The sequence below is a fragment of the Vulpes vulpes genome, chromosome 2 (assembly GCF_048418805.1).
Source record: "Vulpes vulpes isolate BD-2025 chromosome 2, VulVul3, whole genome shotgun sequence".
NCBI lineage: Eukaryota > Metazoa > Chordata > Mammalia > Carnivora > Canidae > Vulpes > Vulpes vulpes.
In genome coordinates this window covers 48908011-48927127 of record NC_132781.1, presented here as the reverse complement: position 1 = coordinate 48927127, position 19117 = coordinate 48908011, and the positions used below count along the sequence as shown (strand labels likewise).

The following is a 19117-nucleotide window of genomic DNA, read 5'->3' as shown; positions in this document are numbered from 1 at the left end:
GAACCACCGGGCCGCACCTCGCCTGGGGCCTTGGCGGGGTCTCCAGGGGACCAACCAGCACCCAGCACGGAGAGGCGGCTCCTGTGTCCCCCACCCCAAGAGGGCCCACAGACAAATGTAAACAAGAGGTGATAGCGCCTGCGAGCGCAAAATACTTTATTTACCAATTTGCAGTGTAACAATTTGCACTTAGGAAAATAACAGCTCCCGCCGGCCCGGAAGGGAGCCTCTTGAACCAAAAGTCGGTGGAAGTCGGCGCAGACAACGGTGGGCAGGCCAGATGGGGGGGCTGCCGAGGGCGCCGGGAAGGTCTGGGGGCCCAGGACCCCCACTGCGCACCAAGGGACGCAAGGACGCTGCCCCTTCAACCCGGACTCTCTCAAAGTGACAGGAACAGATGTATTGAGCCTGCCTGTAGGCGACACACGGGAAACCTTCAGTGGCCTTTCCTGGATGACCCAGGGACCCGGGGAAATGGCGAGGCCTGTGCAAATTCCATGTTTTTACCGTTTCTGTACTCAGATTTAAAACACCAAGCAAACTACGTTCCCCAGCAGAACCTACAGAAATTATTTCCTAATGATTCTTATAAATATTTAAATCTTTTCTGCAGTCTCTTCAGACCTAACAAGAATGTGAATAATTTCAGGAACAGTCGATGAAGCCGTAAAGCTTGGAGTCCAGGGAGAGGGCTCTCCCTTCTGGTTTCCTGTGACTGCAGTCAGCACGCTGCCTGCAGAAGATGCTGGGGTGGGTAGAACAGAGGCAGAGCCTTAGATGCAGAGCATGAGTCAAGAAGTATTTTCCACCCCTCTCTTCAAGATGTCACCACCCCCTGAGAAAGCAAGGCAAGTGGATCGCACCATGAGGACCAGTCGTGACTCTGGCACAGGCAGCGTGGCCATCCCTAGCGGTTCCCCGAGGAACCTAATCCCACTACTCACATACGGAAAAAAACCCAAATCAGATTTGTTGTGGTGACAGTTTTAGTACCGGTGGGTTAACGTGGACTGGTCCCGGGTGGGAAAGACAGGGCCGCCCCTTGTGCACAGGCAAAACCAGTCCCCCTGGGTTGCGTGGGACACAGACAGAAGAAGCTGGAAACGTCTTTGCTACCGGATGGAGATGCACTTCAGCGATTCGGGCCTCCCTCAAAAGCTAACCGAATTCTTGCTAAACCAAGTCCACATTTCCTTGAGGGCTTTGATGCAGAAAGGACCTCCCAGGGCCACAGGCGGGCAGTGGAGCCTCCCCTGGGCCCAAGGCTCGCTGTTCACTGTGCATGGTTAGGTTCTCAGAAACACCTGGGTTCCTCAAGAGCGAAGTCCTTCCTGTAACAAAAATGCCTCCAGCCCCACCCAGCATGACACTCTTCCACAACTGAGCCTGTCTGACCCTTAAGTCACTGTTAGGTGAAAGATGACAGAGCGAGAGCTCCCGTCCCAGCCAGCGTCCTTCTGGAGCTGCACCTGACTCGGGCCATCCTTCAGGGACAGAAGCGGTGGAGGAAGAGCGACTATGTCACGTGGAGACACAGCTGCCCATCCAGAACACAGGGATGCTGCAGGTGATCTGTTGGAGTTCTTGGTGGAGCATCATAAGGATTTCAGGCTTCGGGATACGGCTCCAGGATGGGGACTCTCCTAGCTCAACACTGGGTACTTCCTCTGGCCAGTCCTCCCCATCCTTGAGCCTCCTGAGGTGGCAGAGGCCTGGAAAGACAAGTCAGAGTGCTGACTCCCACTCACCCAGCCCCCAAGGCCCGTGGCACCTTCAAACACCCGCCACTCGGGTGTGAGGGACCATTTACACCAACACACAGCCCCGGTAACGGACCAAGGCAGGACCAGGTCAGGGGGTCTCTTTAAAGGGGTCTGCAGTTCTGTCAGGTGGTGAGAGGGGAGCTGACCCCAGGGGCCGACCCCCAGGGAGGAGAGGCCATGGGCCTCTCCTGTGCTCCCTCGAACATCTTAGCTGGAACAAACATCAAAGAATTTCTGTAAAGCACAAACCACAAGGCAGAGATAACAGAAGAAAACTGCATCGTGGAGCAGAAAAGCAGATGTGTGGCAGCTGGGTGGTACCCTGGGATGGGATACAGTAGCCCCGGATCGGGGTGGCGGGGGCCAAGAGCCCGGTGCAGAGGGAGCAGGCCGGCCACCCCGGGCAGTGAGGGCAGGGGCTACACCAGGACACGTGGGGTCAGCTGAGAGTTTACACCCTGAATGCCAGGATGACCCCTGCCACAACCTCCCCTCTCCCTGGCTCTCCCCAGGCTGGCTGCCAGTCTGTACACTACGGACAAGAACAGGGAGGGGAGGGGAATGAAAGGAAACATTTAAGAACATTCCTCAGTGAAGGATGGGCTGCCAGGTGAAGGGTGGCCAAGGGCCACATGGGAGGAGGGAGGGCAGTGCGCAGTACACCGGCAGAAAGTGCGGGGCCCCAGCACGGCTTATGCCAGAGCAGGGTCTGCAGGTCAGCAGGTGCAGTGGGGGCAGGCCTGCCGCCGGTGTGGGGATGGGGGCAGGGATGCAGGGGGCACCGACCTGTGCAAACGGAGCCGGGCTGTAGAAGGGCACGGCTGGCCCGGGGACGCCCCCTGCGGGGGCGTGGTCGCTGGGAGCCTAGAAGCACAGAGAACCCACATGAGCGCAACGACCTCACTGGGTGCTGTGCTCCTCGGTGCACACAGACACTACTCCTGGGGAACCACTGACAGTACTTCTAGGTAAGCCACAGAAGCAGGTCTAAGACGCTTCTCGCAACACTGGATTTAATTACTTCATGTTTCAAAGAAAAATAGTAAACATAAAGCAGCATGCAGAGTAAAATGCCTCAGAAACCAGAACATGCAAAAAAGTAAGGAGTGCACAACACCAAGACATCATGTTAGTGTCTATTTTAAGTGGTTAGTAAACATTTTCGATTACTTCAGACCTAAAAAATCCAGCTATAAAATCCAGTGTTTTCGTGTGCAAATAAAAAGGTCAGAGGAAGCCTTCTATCAAGCCAATGGAAAAGCTTCAATGCATGATACACAAAAAAGATGAAGTATTCCTTTATCTCCCGCCCAGGCTGGCCAGAGGACAGCCTCCCTGCCGCCCTCTGCCAGGCCACTGAGACCAGGAATCCCTCCTGCCCCCGTGGGCATCTGAAACCCACTCATATACGGTAAGGCTATGCCTGAGGCCGGCCATTTGGAAAGAAATCAATCCAGAAAGAACAAAATTACAAACTGCATTCGTTTACTAGGAAAATCTTGGGGTCCACACGATCGCCAGTGTATCAGGATGGCTCACGACCTCCCTCTGAGGACATGGGGAGAAAGGAACACTGCATCCTCTGGCGTGCAGTGGATGGGGGGCAGGGGCAGTAGGTCGCGTTAGTGACAAGGGCACGACGGCCAGCCAGCACAGCGCTCTCAAAGGGAACACAAAGGCGACCCAGTTCAACTCGTGTTCAGTGAGAATTGCCAGCCACAGGTACCTGATAAAAATGCTGGCTTACTTCACGTGATAATGAACTCATTGAACTACAGCGTGAAAGCTACAAAACAGCAAGAACACACACAAAACAGACAAATAAAAAATCAACATGCATGTTGCTGCTCCAAGCTGTCAGTTTAACCCCAAAGAGCTTCAGGATGCCATTAGAATCAGGGCAGTCCAAACGGGAGAAAAGCCAGAGTTAGCGTAAAACACCTATTTGGACAGTTTTTATGAAGAAATAACCACTAGCTGGGGGGACTACAGTGGCCCTGCTGTGCTGAGTGGAGCCTGGGGCGTATGTGCTCCAGCCCTGCTCGACCTGGGGCTCCCGAGAGGTTCTGTGCAGACAAGTGGGAATGTCTGTGTCATGTTCCCACGACACCCTGCAGGTTCTTAAAAGCTGCTAACCTGCCTTCTACTCAACACTTGCTTTCAAAAGAAGCCATTGGACAGTACACGTGAGCCATGTGCCAGCCGGGCTTCGGGTCAGGGAGCCTCCTGCGAGGGTGCCTTACCTCTCCTCCTTGGGAGCTGTCCTCACGGGCAGGTGGGAGCTCAGGACCGGGGAGTGCTGCCGCCGAGCTAAACACCTGCCAGAAGGAGACATGCAGCCCTCCATATGGGACGCTCCGCCCCACCTAAGGCGCCCCTTTGAGCACCGGCAGGACCCACGGGCTCCAGGGCTGATGGCCAATCTCCAGGGCACACGGACCCTGGGCCCTGCCCGCAATGGCCTTGTAATCCCATCTCAGAGCAGGAGACAGGCTTTGAGTTCTGTGACCCCGTCAATGTCAGGCAGCTAATTAACAGGGAGCCAGGCTTGAAATCCACTCTGTCCACCTCATACACCATACTCTGAATGATCCTATTTTACATGCAAATTCTAAGAAATTAAAAAAAACTTTACAACCATGATTTCAGGAAGACCGAGTTAGCTACCCTGCACACGTGGTTACTCTCTGCATCTCTAGTAGCCATTCATTCAAGGAGAGAGACTTCCAACAGACACAGGCTGTGTGTGGGCCCTGGGTATACGGTGGGCCTGACCACCAAGTTGGCGAAGGTCAGGGCCAGCCTGCCCCCAAGGGGGAGTGAGGCAAACCCTCACCGCCACCCTGCACGTCCTGCAGCCCCGCTCACCTGGGGCTCTGAGACAGGTTCTGGGTTGGCCGAACCCCCTGCGGCCCCCTCCGCAGGCGGGGCTTCCTCTGCATCTGTGAAGGGGACAGTGCGGGAGACTGTCAGTCCCACAGGAAGGCTTTCCCATGGTGCACTCACTCATGAGGACAGAGAAGCGAGTACACCCCTCTTACAGGGAGATTAAAGCCAGAGGCTCACAGAAAAGGGGTCAGAGGTCAGAAGGCCCCGTACCACCTACCTGCATTTGGTCCAAACAAGTGAGGAGGAATCGGGAGCGGGGCAAGAGGAGCAAAAAACTCTGCAGGAGCAGGAGCTGCCTCGCTCCGCTGAGGGCCCCCTGGGTTTAAAACGTCCACGTAGCGTGCTCTGGCTCCAGCTGCTTCAGGAGAAGCGGCAGGTTCAGGCTGGTGCACCCCACACCCCCACCTCCCCAGGGCCCCACCTTCCCCCAGTGGAAGAGCGAGCGGGGATGCAGCTATCCACACAGCACTGCCCACCCCACGCCCCGAAGCTACAGGTGCTGCACTGCCCACCATCTGCGCCGCCCAACATCGGCATGGAGTCTGCTGAGCTGGGCCCTCCCACTCCGGAAGAGGAGAGCTCTCCCTGGGACTCGCCCAAGGGAAACCAGGATCCCTCTGCAGACAGATGGCCTGCCATCTGACGCCGACTTACAGACTCTAAGCCCTGGCATCACCGGAGGACCAGCAGGTTCTCAAATAAACTCTAACCTCTAGCTTGACTGTGTTACCTGCTTTCCTAGAAAACATGTTCACAGAGGCCCTCGGGGGCCCTCCAGGACCAGGGGGCCCAGCAAGCGGAACCTTGGGGAGCGAGGCTGGTGGTGGGGGCGGAGCCTTCTTCTGTGGAGGGAGAGCATCTCAGGGAGTCATGTGAGGACCCGAAGTCCCCCCAGCCAAGCAAACCCTGGGAATTCCGACTCACCTCCTCCTCCGGCTCATTTACATCCACCCACCGGTTCTTCTTTTCATCCCAGACGATCTGCCACGGTTGTGAGAAGTAGAGACAGACGTCAGGAGACACAGCTCAGGGGACGCAGAGCCTGCTCCCTCCACACAGCCCACCCTCCCGGAGATGCCACCAGGCCTGCTTGGCTGTGGAGACACTACACACCAGCACTGGCAACGTTCCTCAGGCTGCACTCCATCATACTCACCGATTTGTTCTTGTCGTCTGGCAAATAAGCTTCTGTCCTTTTTTTCCCCGGGAGCCAACGGAAGAACCAGGATTCACTACTCTAAATGTAAAAACCATAAGAACCACCTTGAGGACACGGTGCTCGGTGACAGAAGCCCATCACTGAAGGACGGATTCTACTCTCAGGACGCCCCAGAGGAGTCGGGCCCATGGACACAGAGCAAGAAGGGACGATGTGCAACAGGGACTGAGGTTCAGTCTGGAAAGGGGAGTCCTAGACACAGGCACAGACGGCGGCTGCACAGCAGCTGGGGTCTAACACCATAGAACCATGACCTTAAAAATGACTAAAATGCTAAGTTTTATGTTACGTGTATTTTGCCACAATTAAAACATCTGAACACTGAGCCTTTTAGAGCTTTTCCTGTCTAAATGCCAACGAGTGGCAGATTCTGGCATTGTTCTGGACTAAGCAGTGGCGAGCAGGCTGGGAATGTCCTGTGGGACCTCCTCAACACAGTCTGTCGCCCTGCGTCCTATGCTGAGAGGATTTAGGTGTCAGGGATGCTTACCTTATTCTTCATATGCTATACTTCAGTTTATCTAAAATATGGAGAAACAAGGAAGCAGCAGGTGTGTGTGTTCTCAAACCCGCCACTCTGAGCTCTGCGGTGGAGGCGACACAGTCTGCACGCTCACAACGGGTCAGAGCGTCATATTTTAGCCCAGGCCCAAGCACACTCTGAATTAAACTTGTGTTTCCTTAACGATGCTGGCCATTAAGGGACACCTGGGCAGCCTAGTGGGTTGAGCATCTGACTCTTGGTTTCGGCTTAGGCCTAGATCTGAGCTGTGGGATTGAGCCCCAAGTCGGGCCCTGTAGAGAGTCTGTTTGGGTCTCCCTCTGCTCCTCCCCCGAGTGCCTGCTCTCACTGTTTCTAAAATGCATACATCTTGAAAAAACAACAACAAAAAAAACCCCACCAAAAACCACTAACCATTAAAAAAAATTCAATATGCTGAACTGCATGAAAATTAAGAATGTGTCCTACATAAGCTAACATTGAGAGTAAAAAGGTGGTCTGCAGACTGAGGGAAGATCCTGGTGACGGACACATCTCACAGAGGACTTGTGGCCAGGACATGAAAGGGGATGAGACACAAGCCAACACTACAAAGGAAAACACACAGGTGGTAATGGCACATGACAAAGGTGCTGGGCAAGGAAGCAAAGCGAGAGCATTAGGAAGCACCATGAGCCCCCGCTGAGAGGCTGCTGTGGAAAGGCCCCACAACCCAATGCGCATGGGGAACAAGGAGAACAAGGATCGCCCTGCTGGTGACGAGGAACGACTGGGCCCCTCCGGCTCTGCTGGGGGGGAAGGTCACCCAGTACAACCATCCAGGAAAACGGCCTGGAGGCACCTCCCTGAGAGAAACGAGTGCTTTCGCCAACAGAAGACAGAGAACGCTCACATGGGTTTCACGTAATGACCCCAAACTGAAAAACCGCAAATGTCCATTACTGGAAAAAAGGACGAACAAAATTATAGCACCTGCATAAAACAGATGCTATTATACGATGATTTAAAAATCAACCACTGTTATAGGAAGTTCTAGTATAGGAGAAACTTATGGTGACAAAAGTCAGAGAAGGCCATCTGTTGGCCCCACTGTTGGGGTCAGAGAAGGCCCCTCAACAGTGGGGCCAACCACTGTTATAGGAAGTTCTGGTATAGGAGAAACTAATGGTGACAAAAGTCAGAGAAGGCCATCTGGATACACAGAGCCTCCTGGGAGGCTGGCCCTGCTCCAGCTATGCTCTGGGTGGTGGTTATACGGGGACAGACACACAAACACACATTAAGCTGTGCACACCTCCCTGTCCGCAAAGCACGCTTCCAATGCCTTTGTCCCGCTGCCAGTGTGGGAGGAAAGTTGTCTGTGGGAGCTGAGCCCCCTCCCCAGGCGCCCCCACCCTGCTGGAGGTGGGCTCTGTGTCACCTTCTTAGGCTCCTTGGCCTCTTTCCTGGCTGCTTGTGTAGGTCTCTTCACTTCGGGAGCGGACGTCAGTGGCGGCTGCAGAGCACCTGAGCTGGCACACTCCCACCCTGGAGGGACCTCAGAGTCCTGGGACATCCTGGAGGGGCCCTGTCCCAAGGCAAGAGGGGACAGGTTCACCTGGGGCACCTCCCCAGGACCCTTTAAAGCATCACCAAAGGGGCCATATCACTAGCGACAAGAGCAGAGTGAGGAGAGGGCAGGAGGCAGCTGCCCCTGCCTCTGGACCTACTCTTACAAGCAACCTGGTCAAGGCACGTGGCAGGACTCAAAACGTGCCAAGGCACGTGGCAGGGGGACCATGGAGTCCAGGAGGCACCCATGGGCTGGAAGAAGGGGTGTGCATGTGAGCACCAATGGGCCGCTGGGCAGAGAGGGGCAGGGGACGTTTTAAAACACAAGATTCTTTTTTTTTTTTTTTCTTTAAAATACACATGGCTGAGTGAAGACTCCTTTTTATAAACTCTTTTTTACGTGAAAATAAAGCATTTTCATGGTAGAACACATAAGGAAAGTTTAAAGTACAGCAAGTGCCTGTGACAGCGTGGCCACAAAGGCCTGGGTTTGTGGGAAGAAGGCTGTGAGACCCACTGCGCAGAAAACCAGGTATCCCTCTCCGCTGGGGCCAGAGCAGCAGACCCAGTGTGTCTACCCAACACGTCTAAGAAACTCGGTGATTTCAGGACAACCAGTGAGTTTCCGGGATTCCACTGCAGAGAAAGGGGTGTAGAACCTGGGAGGCCTCTACGTTTTAGAGAAGGGACTGTCTGTACACCAAGTGATCATCCTCCTCAGCAGTTTCCACCGACCGTTCACACTGTGAGGGTTCGAGCTACCTTACAAGTGCTCTCCTGCTGAGGAGCAACTTCAAAGATAATCTTGTTTACACCATTCTCCCCCTACTCACAACTGAAGAACAAGTTTGGGCTCCTGATCAACACAACTTATGGAAAACAAAGAGCTTAGGGGAAAAAAGTGGGAGGGTACCAGATTAGCAAATTTTCCACCAAAACCCTCTTCTCTCAGCTCCAGAAGTGAGTTTCTACCAAGCGCCTCTGGTGGCAACACCCCTGTCAAGAGAAGAGAGAACTGCCATGGTCTCTATGCTGACACAGCACAGAGACCACAGCACATGGCAGATGGACGCGCACACGATACAGCAGTGCTCGGAGCCCAAAACCAGAGATGTTCCCGAAATAGCTTCCTTTTGAAAGCCAGGCCAATGTTTTGCTTTGTTCATGGGCGCACAGGCAGGCAGGCGCCCACCGGCACAAGAACCATATCAACTGTGGAAGAGGCTTTGGCCTGGGCACAGCTCAAGGCCAGCTTGCCACAGCTGGATGCCCACTTACCTTCCTTACTCTAACACGCAGCCACATCACAAAACAAATGAGTACTGACATCCATGAGCCACCCAGCCTACCAATTCCAGGATCCTCAGTATGCCCTGGCTAGGGAACTTGTCTCAAGTCCAAATGACTTACGGCTTTTCCACCAATCCCCTCCTTGAATGCCAAACCCACTATAGTTCTGCTCTCGGGGTGGCATCAAGCAGGCCTACCTGGGTCCTGGGTCCTGGCCTCCTGCTCACTTCCCTGCAGAGGTGGCACGCCAGGTGGCAGGCCAGGCCCCAGGTACGGAGCCACAGGGTCAGGCCCAGAGGGCTCTGGAAAGCCAAGGGCAGCCCCTTGGGGTCCACAGCCAGGCCCCAGCTCAACAGGGCCCTCAGGTGGCAGCACCGGGAACAGTGGCACCCTGGCAGGGACGGCTGGCTGGCTGGCAGGGAGCGTTGACGGAGCTGCAGCAAAAGAGCAGAGAAGAGAAGCCTGCCGTCACTGGTGCTAACTCCAGTCACTTGAAGGAGCTAACTGGTGGTGGCCAAAAGTTTATCACATCCTTTTGTGTGGCCCCGTTTCTTTTGTTATGGGCCCAGGGAGCAAATCGTCAAGACAGAAAGTGCTGATGATGCCAGGGCATCAGTGATTTGGGGAAAAGCAGAACACAAACTTTTAAGGTCAAGAGGAGGATGTCATTAAATGTTACATGGGGCCCAGGCTTTAAGACTCAGCAAGACTCCAATGCAGCCTGGGGAACAGCTGCCTGCAACAGAGCTCAGTGTTTGTGGATCCCTCCCCACCACCTTCCTTCTCCTCCGCCAGGGCTCAGTAGGTCACCCACCCAGTGAGACAAATGTCTAAGGCCGTAGGACCTGACAGGCTCACGAAGGGCGCCAACCCCAGGGAGAGAGGAGGCTGACGTGCTGGGAAGACCCATCCCATCCACTCTCCTGGAAGCAAAACGACAACGTTCCACATTGGGAAGCAGCTGCTGCGTGGGAGAGGTGGGCAGGTGCGCTGCTTCCCCGGTGTTAGGGGGCTCACCTGAAGGCAGCAGCCGCACACCCTGGCCAAAGTGCTCAGCGCTGGGCACGGGCGGCGCCAGTAGCGGATTGCTGGTGCCCGGGCCCCCTGGCTGGGCGAGCGCTGGGCCATCAAAGTGCCCTGCCTCGGAGCTCGGTGTGCTGGGGCAGCGCTGGGGGAAGGTCCCATCCTGACTCCACACTGTGGCACCCTCCTAAGGGAGAGACATGGCAGGCATTTCCAACAGCCCAACACCATGGCACCCGGCCCCACTGACCCGCTGCCCACTGTGCCTTCCCTCTCCTGGGGGTTTAAGTATCCTGATGACTATGCACACTCCTAACATCATACTGTTCGCAGCTAACGCATTGGTGTGAAAACAGTAGGGGCCCGAGTCACACTTGTCAGGATGTCTCTGACCTCCTGGTCCCCTGAGACTGAACATGTGCTTCACACCTTGACCTGCTTGTCCACGCGGTGCAGCTGGGTCAGCCAGGCAGGCTCAACAAAGGACTCCTCCTCCGGCTTCTCTCTCAGCTGTGGGTCAAAGAGCCGCAGCTGGGATGCAATCTGGACATACACAGGGAGGAAAGGGCCCCGTCACTTACCAGGAGTGACAACGAAGGCTGTTTCCAAAACCTACCATTACCTGGAACAAAAGCATCTGTGGGGCTCAGCAAGATTGTCCTCACCACCTAGGAAGGGCTTCTGAAGCATGCGGGGACCTGCCCTGAAACCTCCACACACTGCCGAGTCATTAGACAGGGAGCCCGGCAGCCTGTGTGCCACCAGCACCCAGACCCTCCAGAGAGGAGTTTGCTGCCACTGCCGTCGACTACACAGACTTAGCTTTACCGACCAACTGATCAAAATGCTGAACAGACCCAGACCTGCACACACTCTGATGGGCTATGGGAGGGTGGGGGGAGAGGGGACAGCGAGGGATATGGGTACAATGAAACCAGGTGGCCTTGAGTAAACAGTTGCTGATGCCGTAAGGACTCACTAATTATTCTACTTTCATAGACATCTAAAGCTTCCTATTCTCCAGTGTCATGAGTATATCTCCCAGGATGAAGCTCCTGGAGGGAGGGGAACATAGGTGTCCACACACCCACCCCATCCTGTTTGCACTTCACCCACACCTTGCACAGTGTCCACTTTATAGAGCAAGAAACTGAGGCTGGCCCTGGAGCAGCCAGGACCCCAACCCAGGCTGCTGGACTCTAGAAGCTCACACTCTTAACTGTTAGATTAAACTGCCCCACGGAGGGGATCCCTGGGTGGCTCAGTGCTTTAGTGCCTGCCTTCAGCCCAGGGCGTGATCCTGGAGTCCCGGGATCGAGTCTCGTGTCGGGTTCCCTGCATGGAGCCTGCTTCTCCCTCTGCCTGTGTCTCTGCCCCAACCCCCCATGAATAAATAGATAAAAATCTTTAAAAAACAAAAAACTGCCCCATGGCGAGCTTCCCAGAGACGGGGTCCTTCTTCCTTCGAAGCTTACAGCCCTGCGTCTATACCAGGTGAGGCCTCTGAAGACTTCCTACACGAACACACAGAACACCCCATACCTGCCCAAGAACACCTGAACCTCTCAAGCTGCTCGAGAAAGAAGTCCTGAGCATCTGCATGGTCACAGTTCAGTCCCCAACACCAGTCCTCCTGACGTGCATGTGGGAAGATGCCACTGGAAGGATGCTGGAGAAGACGTTACCTGAGCCAGCTGGCTGATGAGCACGGGCGAGTACTTGTGGGGCTGCAGCAGGATGCTCTTGGCAATCACCTCGCAGTAGTGGAAGGCCTGTGTGGCCAGCCCCATCTCAGCCAGGCGGCATGAGTAGATGAACTTGAACACCTGGGACCAGGGAGTGCAGTACAGTCATCCCACTGCGCCTCCCCAGCCCCCTAAGCTGGAGCTACTCCAATGCCTCATGCCCCTTGTGCTCCCCACGGCTGCCCAACAGCACTGAACCCCAGTCCCGCAAGGATTTTAGATGTAAGTCAACAACTAAACTTCTTAGAAACTCACTTCTTTTCTTCAGCACACTTACCAGGCTAGTCACACAGGATTCCGCACCCTGCGCACTCAGGCCAACCAGAGTGGCAGGATGGCTGTCCCCACTGACACCCCACTACACAGCATCTACACCCACACGACCCCAGGTCAAAAATACTCTCCTTGTGACAGTAAAAACGGCAGACAGGAAAGTACCGAAAACCAAATACTCTAGGAACTTTTTAAATGCAAAGAAAAATCCTCAATTCCACAGGGTTTGCTTCTCAAGCATTACAGATCAAATGTCTCGACATTTCCAAAAACGCTTTATCACCTTCTGTGTAAGAGCTCAAAAGCCCTCAACGACCAACGACTTGTTAGCACTGACCACCCCCTCGTTAAAACCAGAGTAGCTCCAGCTTACCTGGAAATTGGGGAAGGAGCAGGTCTGTGCCCCAAGAGACTGGGCATATTCATAGGCTTCTGTCCTCTGAATAGCTTCATTTGTTGCAAACTTTGAAAACGGCAAACTGTTGAGCAAATAAATAATTTTAATCTATGAGCCAGTTACCCAGAAGCACATCCTGCCACGTGATTGACACAGTGTGATCAAGATGGGAGACCATGGCTGCTGGGTTTGCAAGAGCTGTTTCTGGGTTTGCTGATGGAGGAATGCTTCCTTTCTAAAGGAAAACAGGTACTAGGACGTTCCTCACCTGTGGTTCGATCCAATTAAGACGAGTTTTGTGGTTTTCTTTGTATAAACTCCCAATCCGACCTGGGCCATGAGGTAGCAAAAGTGTGCAGCATCTAAGAGACCTTTTGAAGCTGAGGAGACATAAAGCAGGCCGAGACTCAGTGGCTGTGAGTTCTCCCAGAAATCTCCACACGTGGACAGGAACACCAGAGGAGCTAGCCGAATGGGAAAGCCACGTGTGGCCCTGCACACCCCGCCAGCAGCTTGGGTGTGCACCCCCACCTCTGTGCCTACATGCACACTCAACCTACCCAGAGTGTCACCCATGGTGGCCATTGCCCTGGACTCCACATCCACATTGCTGCTCAGGTTGGACAAAACCATAGCAAGATGTGGCCTCCAATCTCCCCACTTCTCATCTCCGCAACACTGAGGTCAGAAAAAAGCATAACAAAGTCAACCCTTATCCTTGGAAGAGCGTGTCACTATCCTCTTGTAATGGGGGAACTTGAGGAGCCTAACAGGAGAAAGCACTGGGTTTGCAGCCTACAAAGTGCCTCTCATAGGAGCGCACTTCACAGGGAGCCCTGCACACTGACCGTGGACGCGGCAGGCATCCGCCCTGACATCAGCTGGTACACTGTCTGCAGAGGGTCGTTGATGGGAAGACTGTTGGCAAACCTAGGTGGATACAGAGAGAGAGCTAAGTCAGCCCTGTTTAAAAGACCAAGAAAAACCAGTCTGGCTTCATCCTGGCCCTCTGGGAACCATCTTGTGCCTCACCCAAGCAAAGCACACAAGTCCCAGTATTTCAACAAAAGAACTAAGAAAGACTAAAGAGGGGATCCCTGGGTGGCTCAGTGGTTTAGAGCCTGCCTTCATGCCCAGGGCATGATCCTGGGGTCCCGGGATCGAGTCCCACGTCGGGCTCCCTGCATGGAGCCTACTTCTCCCTCTGCCTGTGTCTCTGCCTCTCTCTCTGTCTCTCGTGAATAAATAAAATCTTTAAAAAATAATTTAAAAAGACTGAAAAAAAAAAAAAAAAGACTGAAAAATACAGAAAACTACAGTTAATAAAATTTTTTATTTTTATTTATTATTTTTTTAAAGATTATTTTTTTTTAATTTTTTTTTTAATTTTTATTTATTTATGATAGAGAGAGAGAGAGAGAGAGGCAGAGACACAGACAGAGGGAGAAGCAGGCTCCATGCACCGGGAGCCTGATGTGGGATTCGATCCCGGGTCTCCAGGATCGCGCCCTGGGCCAAAGGCAGGCGCCAAACCGCTGTACCACCCAGGGATCCCAAAGATTATTTATTTATTTATTCATTCATCAGAGACAGAAAGAGAGTGAGAGAGGCAGAGACACAGGCAGAGGGAGAAGCAGGCTCCCTGCAGGGAGCCTGACGTGGGACTTGATCCTGTGTCTCCAGGATCACACTCTGGGCTAAAGGCGGCGCTAAACCACTGAGCCACTTAGGCTGCCCTAATAAAATTTTTTAAACCACCCTTCTCCGTACAGCCGCAGGGAAGAGGGCCCAGCAGGCCTGCACCAGTGTAACAGCAGCACAGTACAGAGGACACTCCCCAGATTGTGACGAGGGCTGCAGGTCACTGTGCTTCCAAGAGCTGACCAGGCAGCGCCACTGGACCAGCCTGATGTGTCCAGAAACAACCTATACCTTAATGTCCCCTACCTGGTCATGACGCGGGCGTGTGTCCGGCTATCCATCTTACTTGCAAGTAACAGAGCATGACCCCATAAGGCATTCTTCATCGCAGACTCTAAAGCATCCTACAAAATATTTTAGTGGTTACCTGAGTTATCAGAACAATTTCTGGGACATTAACGAGCAGAAACAACAGCACGTGCTGTTACGTGCTGTCGGGAAGGCGGGGGAGAGGGGCCATGGGGCCCATGAAGAACGCGTGAGTCAAAGGCCCACCAACACAACACAAAGACATCCGCCTCTCACAACCTGCCCTCATTGTGAAGTCCCTGCAATAGGTCTGTGCATGCACACACTAGTTTGTGATCTGTTAGCAGCCAGCAGACGGAACATTCACACTAACAAGAAACAAGGACGACGGAGCAGCAGTACTGCTGCCTCCCAACTGTCTTTTCTGTTGTGACAGATGCCACAGGCATGCATCCCCCGTTCCAGGACACACGAGGCCTCCACAAACCACATCTCACACAGACAGCTTTTACTAACGTGGCTTCCCTACACCCAGAATCCTCTGGGGTAGCCCTGCGAGGACTGCTTCTTCAAGGACAGGGGACGTGTCGCAGTAGAGGAAAATGTTAAGCAAACCTGGCAGATTCTCCGATTTCAATCCGTCGTAAAACATTGTGAAGATTTTTTTTTTTTTTTTTTTATTTATTTATTTATGATAGTCACAGAGAGAGAGAGAGAGGCAGAGACACAGGCAGAGGGAGAAGCAGGCTCCATGCACCGGGAGCCCGACGTGGGACTCGATCCCGGGTCTCCAGGATCGCGCCCTGGGCCAAAGGCAGGCGCCAAACCCCTGCGCCACCCAGGGATCCCCTGTGAAGATTATTTATCAGATACGAGCTTTTGGAGTTTATCATGACATCCAAGTACCAAGAACTCTAGCCACCAGAGCGGGGCGGGGGAGGGGGAGGGCGCTTCCCGCTGGGCCCTTGAGCGGCTCCCACCCGACCCCTGCCTTGCTGAGAGATGATGAGCACACGCCTAACTGTGTGAGAACAGTCTGACTCCTGTCCCGAGCCCAGGTCTGTCCCTGAGACACACACACAGCAGGGGTGTGGCTCAAGTCCCTGAACACTGCACCTGCAAGTCGCCGACCCTGGCGCCCCTGGAAAGACAGCCTCTGCGGTCGAGGGTGGACACCTTGGACCCAGACACACTTCATAGAATGAGCCCACCAGCGCCGGGTCGCAGTCAAGGTGCTGATGCTCCCGAGAGCAGGACCGTGCACACCAGGGCCCGCCCATGGACTCTGCGGGTTTGAGGCCTGCTCACCTTCTTGCGGCCATATAGCAGCAGCTCCCGGAACCTCTCGGTCTCCTTCTCAAGAGCACTGCTGCTGGCTGCCTGGCTGTCAGTGAGAAACGAGAGCTGGGCCTCCCCGGACTCCTCCTCCTCCACTTGCTCCACAGCCTCGTTAGTAAAATCAATCAGGTTGGCCTCGTTGGGTGACTTCCCAGGAAGCCACACGGTTTTGTGGTCTTGTAACAAAAGCTCCGCAAGGTCTGTTCCCACCACAGTCTGTAGGGGCCGCAAACAAAAGTGCTTCACTACACACAGAATTCAGGTCAGGTGAGGCCCCCAACGGGACTCCTCTGATGAGCATATTAAACTGCCACGGACACAAGCCACCACTTGTGATGTGGCCAGGAGCAGGATGGACAGATCAGACGACCTGAGAGGCTGACAAAGTGGACCCAAACCTCCCTTCACCCCAAACCACATGCTCTCAAATTCCACTTCCCCCCAATCACAGGTGGGATACTCTTCCTGAGTAAGCCCCTGAACAGTGACCCTCCTTGCCGCACAGTCTGCTGCAGAAACTGCCCAAGACAGGCCAACAAGAAACTTACCCCATTCTGTCTGCACAAGAGAACGATAAAATTCCAAAGAAGACTTGCAGACTCTTTGTCAATTAAATTTTCATTCTGCAAACACTTTGTAGCTTTATTCTGTGCAAAATTAATAACATCCACTTTATGGGTATCATCTCTGAAAAAAGAACAGACACTCAATGAACAGCAACGACTGCATCTGTGAGGCCAAGCACAGCAGCCACCCCCGCACCGACGTCGTGGGATGCTTCGACGGGGAACATACTTGCCAAGCGGTCCTGGGAACGAGCGCAGCTCCTCCTGCTCCGGCGTGTGCTGCAGCAAGGTCTGAGGTGGAACAGGTGGGGGCAGAGAGAGAGAGAGAGAGCAGCTCACAGGGGTCAGGTGCGTCTCAACACCAGCCCGTGTCTGCCAGCTACACCTCCCTCACTGGGTGCAGGCACAACTGCTTTACAACCCTCATTTTCAAACTCAGCAATAAGAACCATCTCTCCTCTCCAACTCTGAGGCAGGGCCCTAATACATGCGCAGAAGAGGGCTGCCAGGGCCGCAGGACAGGGTACCCCACACCAGCCTCCAGCGCCCCAGCAGCAGACAGCCACCCCACTTGCCACCAAATCATGAAGCTCTTCTAGCTGTGACCAAGAGCCACCACCACGATGGACACGAGCAGGGTCCTCCCCACTCAACCAGAAATGCAAATAAAGACACAATAAAGATACAATAAAATGAAGTCAAACGTGACACCGGACGCAGGTACCCAATGCTGAGAGGAGAGGGAGATGACCCAGCACAACAAAACCCATAAACCCAAGATTCACGGGAAAAAACATTTCCCAAGGTCACCACTTCAGGGGCAGTCCTGCGATGCAGAATCTCTACTCGTGCAATTACCTCCATGCTGTGAATCTCAACCAGCGCAGGCTGTCCTTCGGAAGGCAGATTTGGGATCACTTTAATGAGCTGCCCCCCAGGACCGAACCTGGCACAGACATGAGGCACGGAGAACTTCTCCGGGGAAGTTGGTCTTGATGGAGCTACGTTTAAACAAAGTGAGAAAGAAACCATCAGTTTGTCACTTTTTAATGCTTCTGAACTGGATCAATGGTACAGATTCTCCAGGTGTGGACACAGCTGGAATCATAGGTTGGACCATTCATGACAATCTAGATTTCAACTGCAAACCTGAATTAAATATCCCATTAAAAAGGAGAACTTAGGCATGTGTCAGAAGAATGTTTCAGTTGTAAAAAACGAGAACCGTTCTCTCCTAAAAAATAATACTTTAAAACAGCCCTGTGCACCAAGCATGTGCTCCTCAGAAGCAGCGTCTGGCCACCTGGCTGGAACCTCCACACCCCCAGCTCTCCTTCACAGGCCGGCTCCTGGCAGTTAGTAGCACGGGGCACTGAGAACGATGATGATGGCAGGATGCCTGAAGTCAAAGGAGATCTTCCCTAGAACACTGCCCTGCAGGAACTGACATATGCTTCTGCACTTCTCCAAGGAAAAGCATTTGATAGAACATCTTAGAGATAAGCTGAAAATGTGGCACAAGCGACAAGTCCACACACAGGAGTTTCCTTCACCAACTGCTGACCCAAGTGGCACCCGAGAACTTGGCAGGTAACCTTGTCATCAGAGCCACGCTAACATGGGCACCATGGACAGGCTGAGCAGTGCTTGGGTCTTGAGCCTGAGGGAGGTGGTCAGCCCCTGTGATAAGCTCTGGGACCCCCAGCAGTCCTGACTGCACAGAAGACCAGGCTGGAGCCAATTCCCACCCAAGCTGAAATCCACGTCAACACCCCAAGCTTATGAGGCTGCCTCAGCAGTGACTCAACATCCCCGTGTACCTACAGGAGCACAGGGTCCCCACCACACATATACCTTGCTCCGTGGCAGGCCAGCCACCTTCAGCAGGGTAGCCGTACTCTGGGAAGCCCTGGGCACTGCCAAAATTGCTGCCATAGGCGCCGTAGGCATAATCGCCAGGCAAGGAGCCGGGGGGAGGCGGGGCCTCGTAGGAAGCAGCAGTCACACCATGATTTCTGTAAACCTGACTCTGAGAAAACATGCAACAAACCAGAAAAATCAACTCCTGGGAGTGCGGGGCACTCGGGAGTGCTGTCAAGACAGGGGAGGGCGAGAGGGCCCCCACCTGACGGGAGTGGGAGCTGAAGCTGCTGCGCAGGCTCTGGGCCGAGCGCTCGCTGTGCACACTGCGCCTGTCCACGTCTTCCCCATAAGGGTCCCTGTGGGGCTCGGGGTCATCGTCAAAACTGCCAGTGAAGCGAGGGTCATATCTCCAGGGGTCATCATACCTCTCGGTCCTGGAGGAGGCAGCAACAGAGGTGAGGAAAGGGGAGGGTGGGTCGGTGACTCCAGGACGACAGCCCTTTGCTGCACAACAGTAAGGCCCACCATGTCGTCACCCCCTCACCAGCCTCATGACCTTAGAAGCCCAGTTAGAGCCCACCCTCAGGAGAGTGGCCGCACCCCAAGCCCAAGTTCAGATCTCTGCCTTCAGATTTAGAGAAACACCCTTCACAGGCACACTGCGTGCGGCCACGCCTCTCCCAGGCCCAAGAAGAGGAGGAGCTGACTCCCAGGGCCTGTCCAACAGCCCACTTGGGAACTGCCAGGA

At 54.1% G+C, this 19117-nt stretch overlaps 1 protein-coding gene across 38 annotated transcripts in view; it reads right to left on the bottom strand.

Annotated features, from left to right (window-relative positions):
• Nucleotides 1-129: 129 nt before the first annotated feature.
• The window catches only part of SEC16A (SEC16 homolog A, endoplasmic reticulum export factor), a 34909-nt gene continuing 15921 nt past the window's right edge, over nt 130-19117 (bottom strand). For 14 of the 38 annotated variants that reach the window (XM_072748074.1, XM_072748064.1, XM_072748067.1 and 11 more), the window contains 26 exons: nt 18632-18803; nt 18361-18535; nt 17365-17507; nt 16736-16797; nt 16489-16627; nt 15911-16156; nt 14600-14697; nt 13501-13582; nt 13213-13330; nt 12921-13032; nt 12629-12734; nt 11923-12063; nt 10667-10780; nt 10232-10424; nt 9412-9648; nt 8838-8920; nt 7794-7940; nt 5809-5889; nt 5577-5633; nt 5383-5494; nt 4870-5010; nt 4632-4705; nt 4007-4081; nt 3490-3549; nt 2550-2627; nt 130-1712 (listed from right to left, as the gene is read on the bottom strand). In XM_072748074.1, coding sequence (XP_072604175.1) covers nt 1644-1712; nt 2550-2627; nt 3490-3549; nt 4007-4081; nt 4632-4705; nt 4870-5010; nt 5383-5494; nt 5577-5633; nt 5809-5889; nt 7794-7940; nt 8838-8920; nt 9412-9648; nt 10232-10424; nt 10667-10780; nt 11923-12063; nt 12629-12734; nt 12921-13032; nt 13213-13330; nt 13501-13582; nt 14600-14697; nt 15911-16156; nt 16489-16627; nt 16736-16797; nt 17365-17507; nt 18361-18535; nt 18632-18803 — 3115 coding nt within the window. In that variant the 3' untranslated portion in view covers nt 130-1643. The remainder of the gene's footprint in view (nt 1713-2549; nt 2628-3489; nt 3550-4006; nt 4082-4631; nt 4706-4869; nt 5011-5382; nt 5495-5576; nt 5634-5808; nt 5890-7793; nt 7941-8837; nt 8921-9411; nt 9649-10231; nt 10425-10666; nt 10781-11922; nt 12064-12628; nt 12735-12920; nt 13033-13212; nt 13331-13500; nt 13583-14599; nt 14698-15910; nt 16157-16488; nt 16628-16735; nt 16798-17364; nt 17508-18360; nt 18536-18631; nt 18804-19117) is intronic. The other 24 variants (XM_072748091.1, XM_072748095.1, XM_072748089.1 and 21 more) reach the window with 3 other exon arrangements.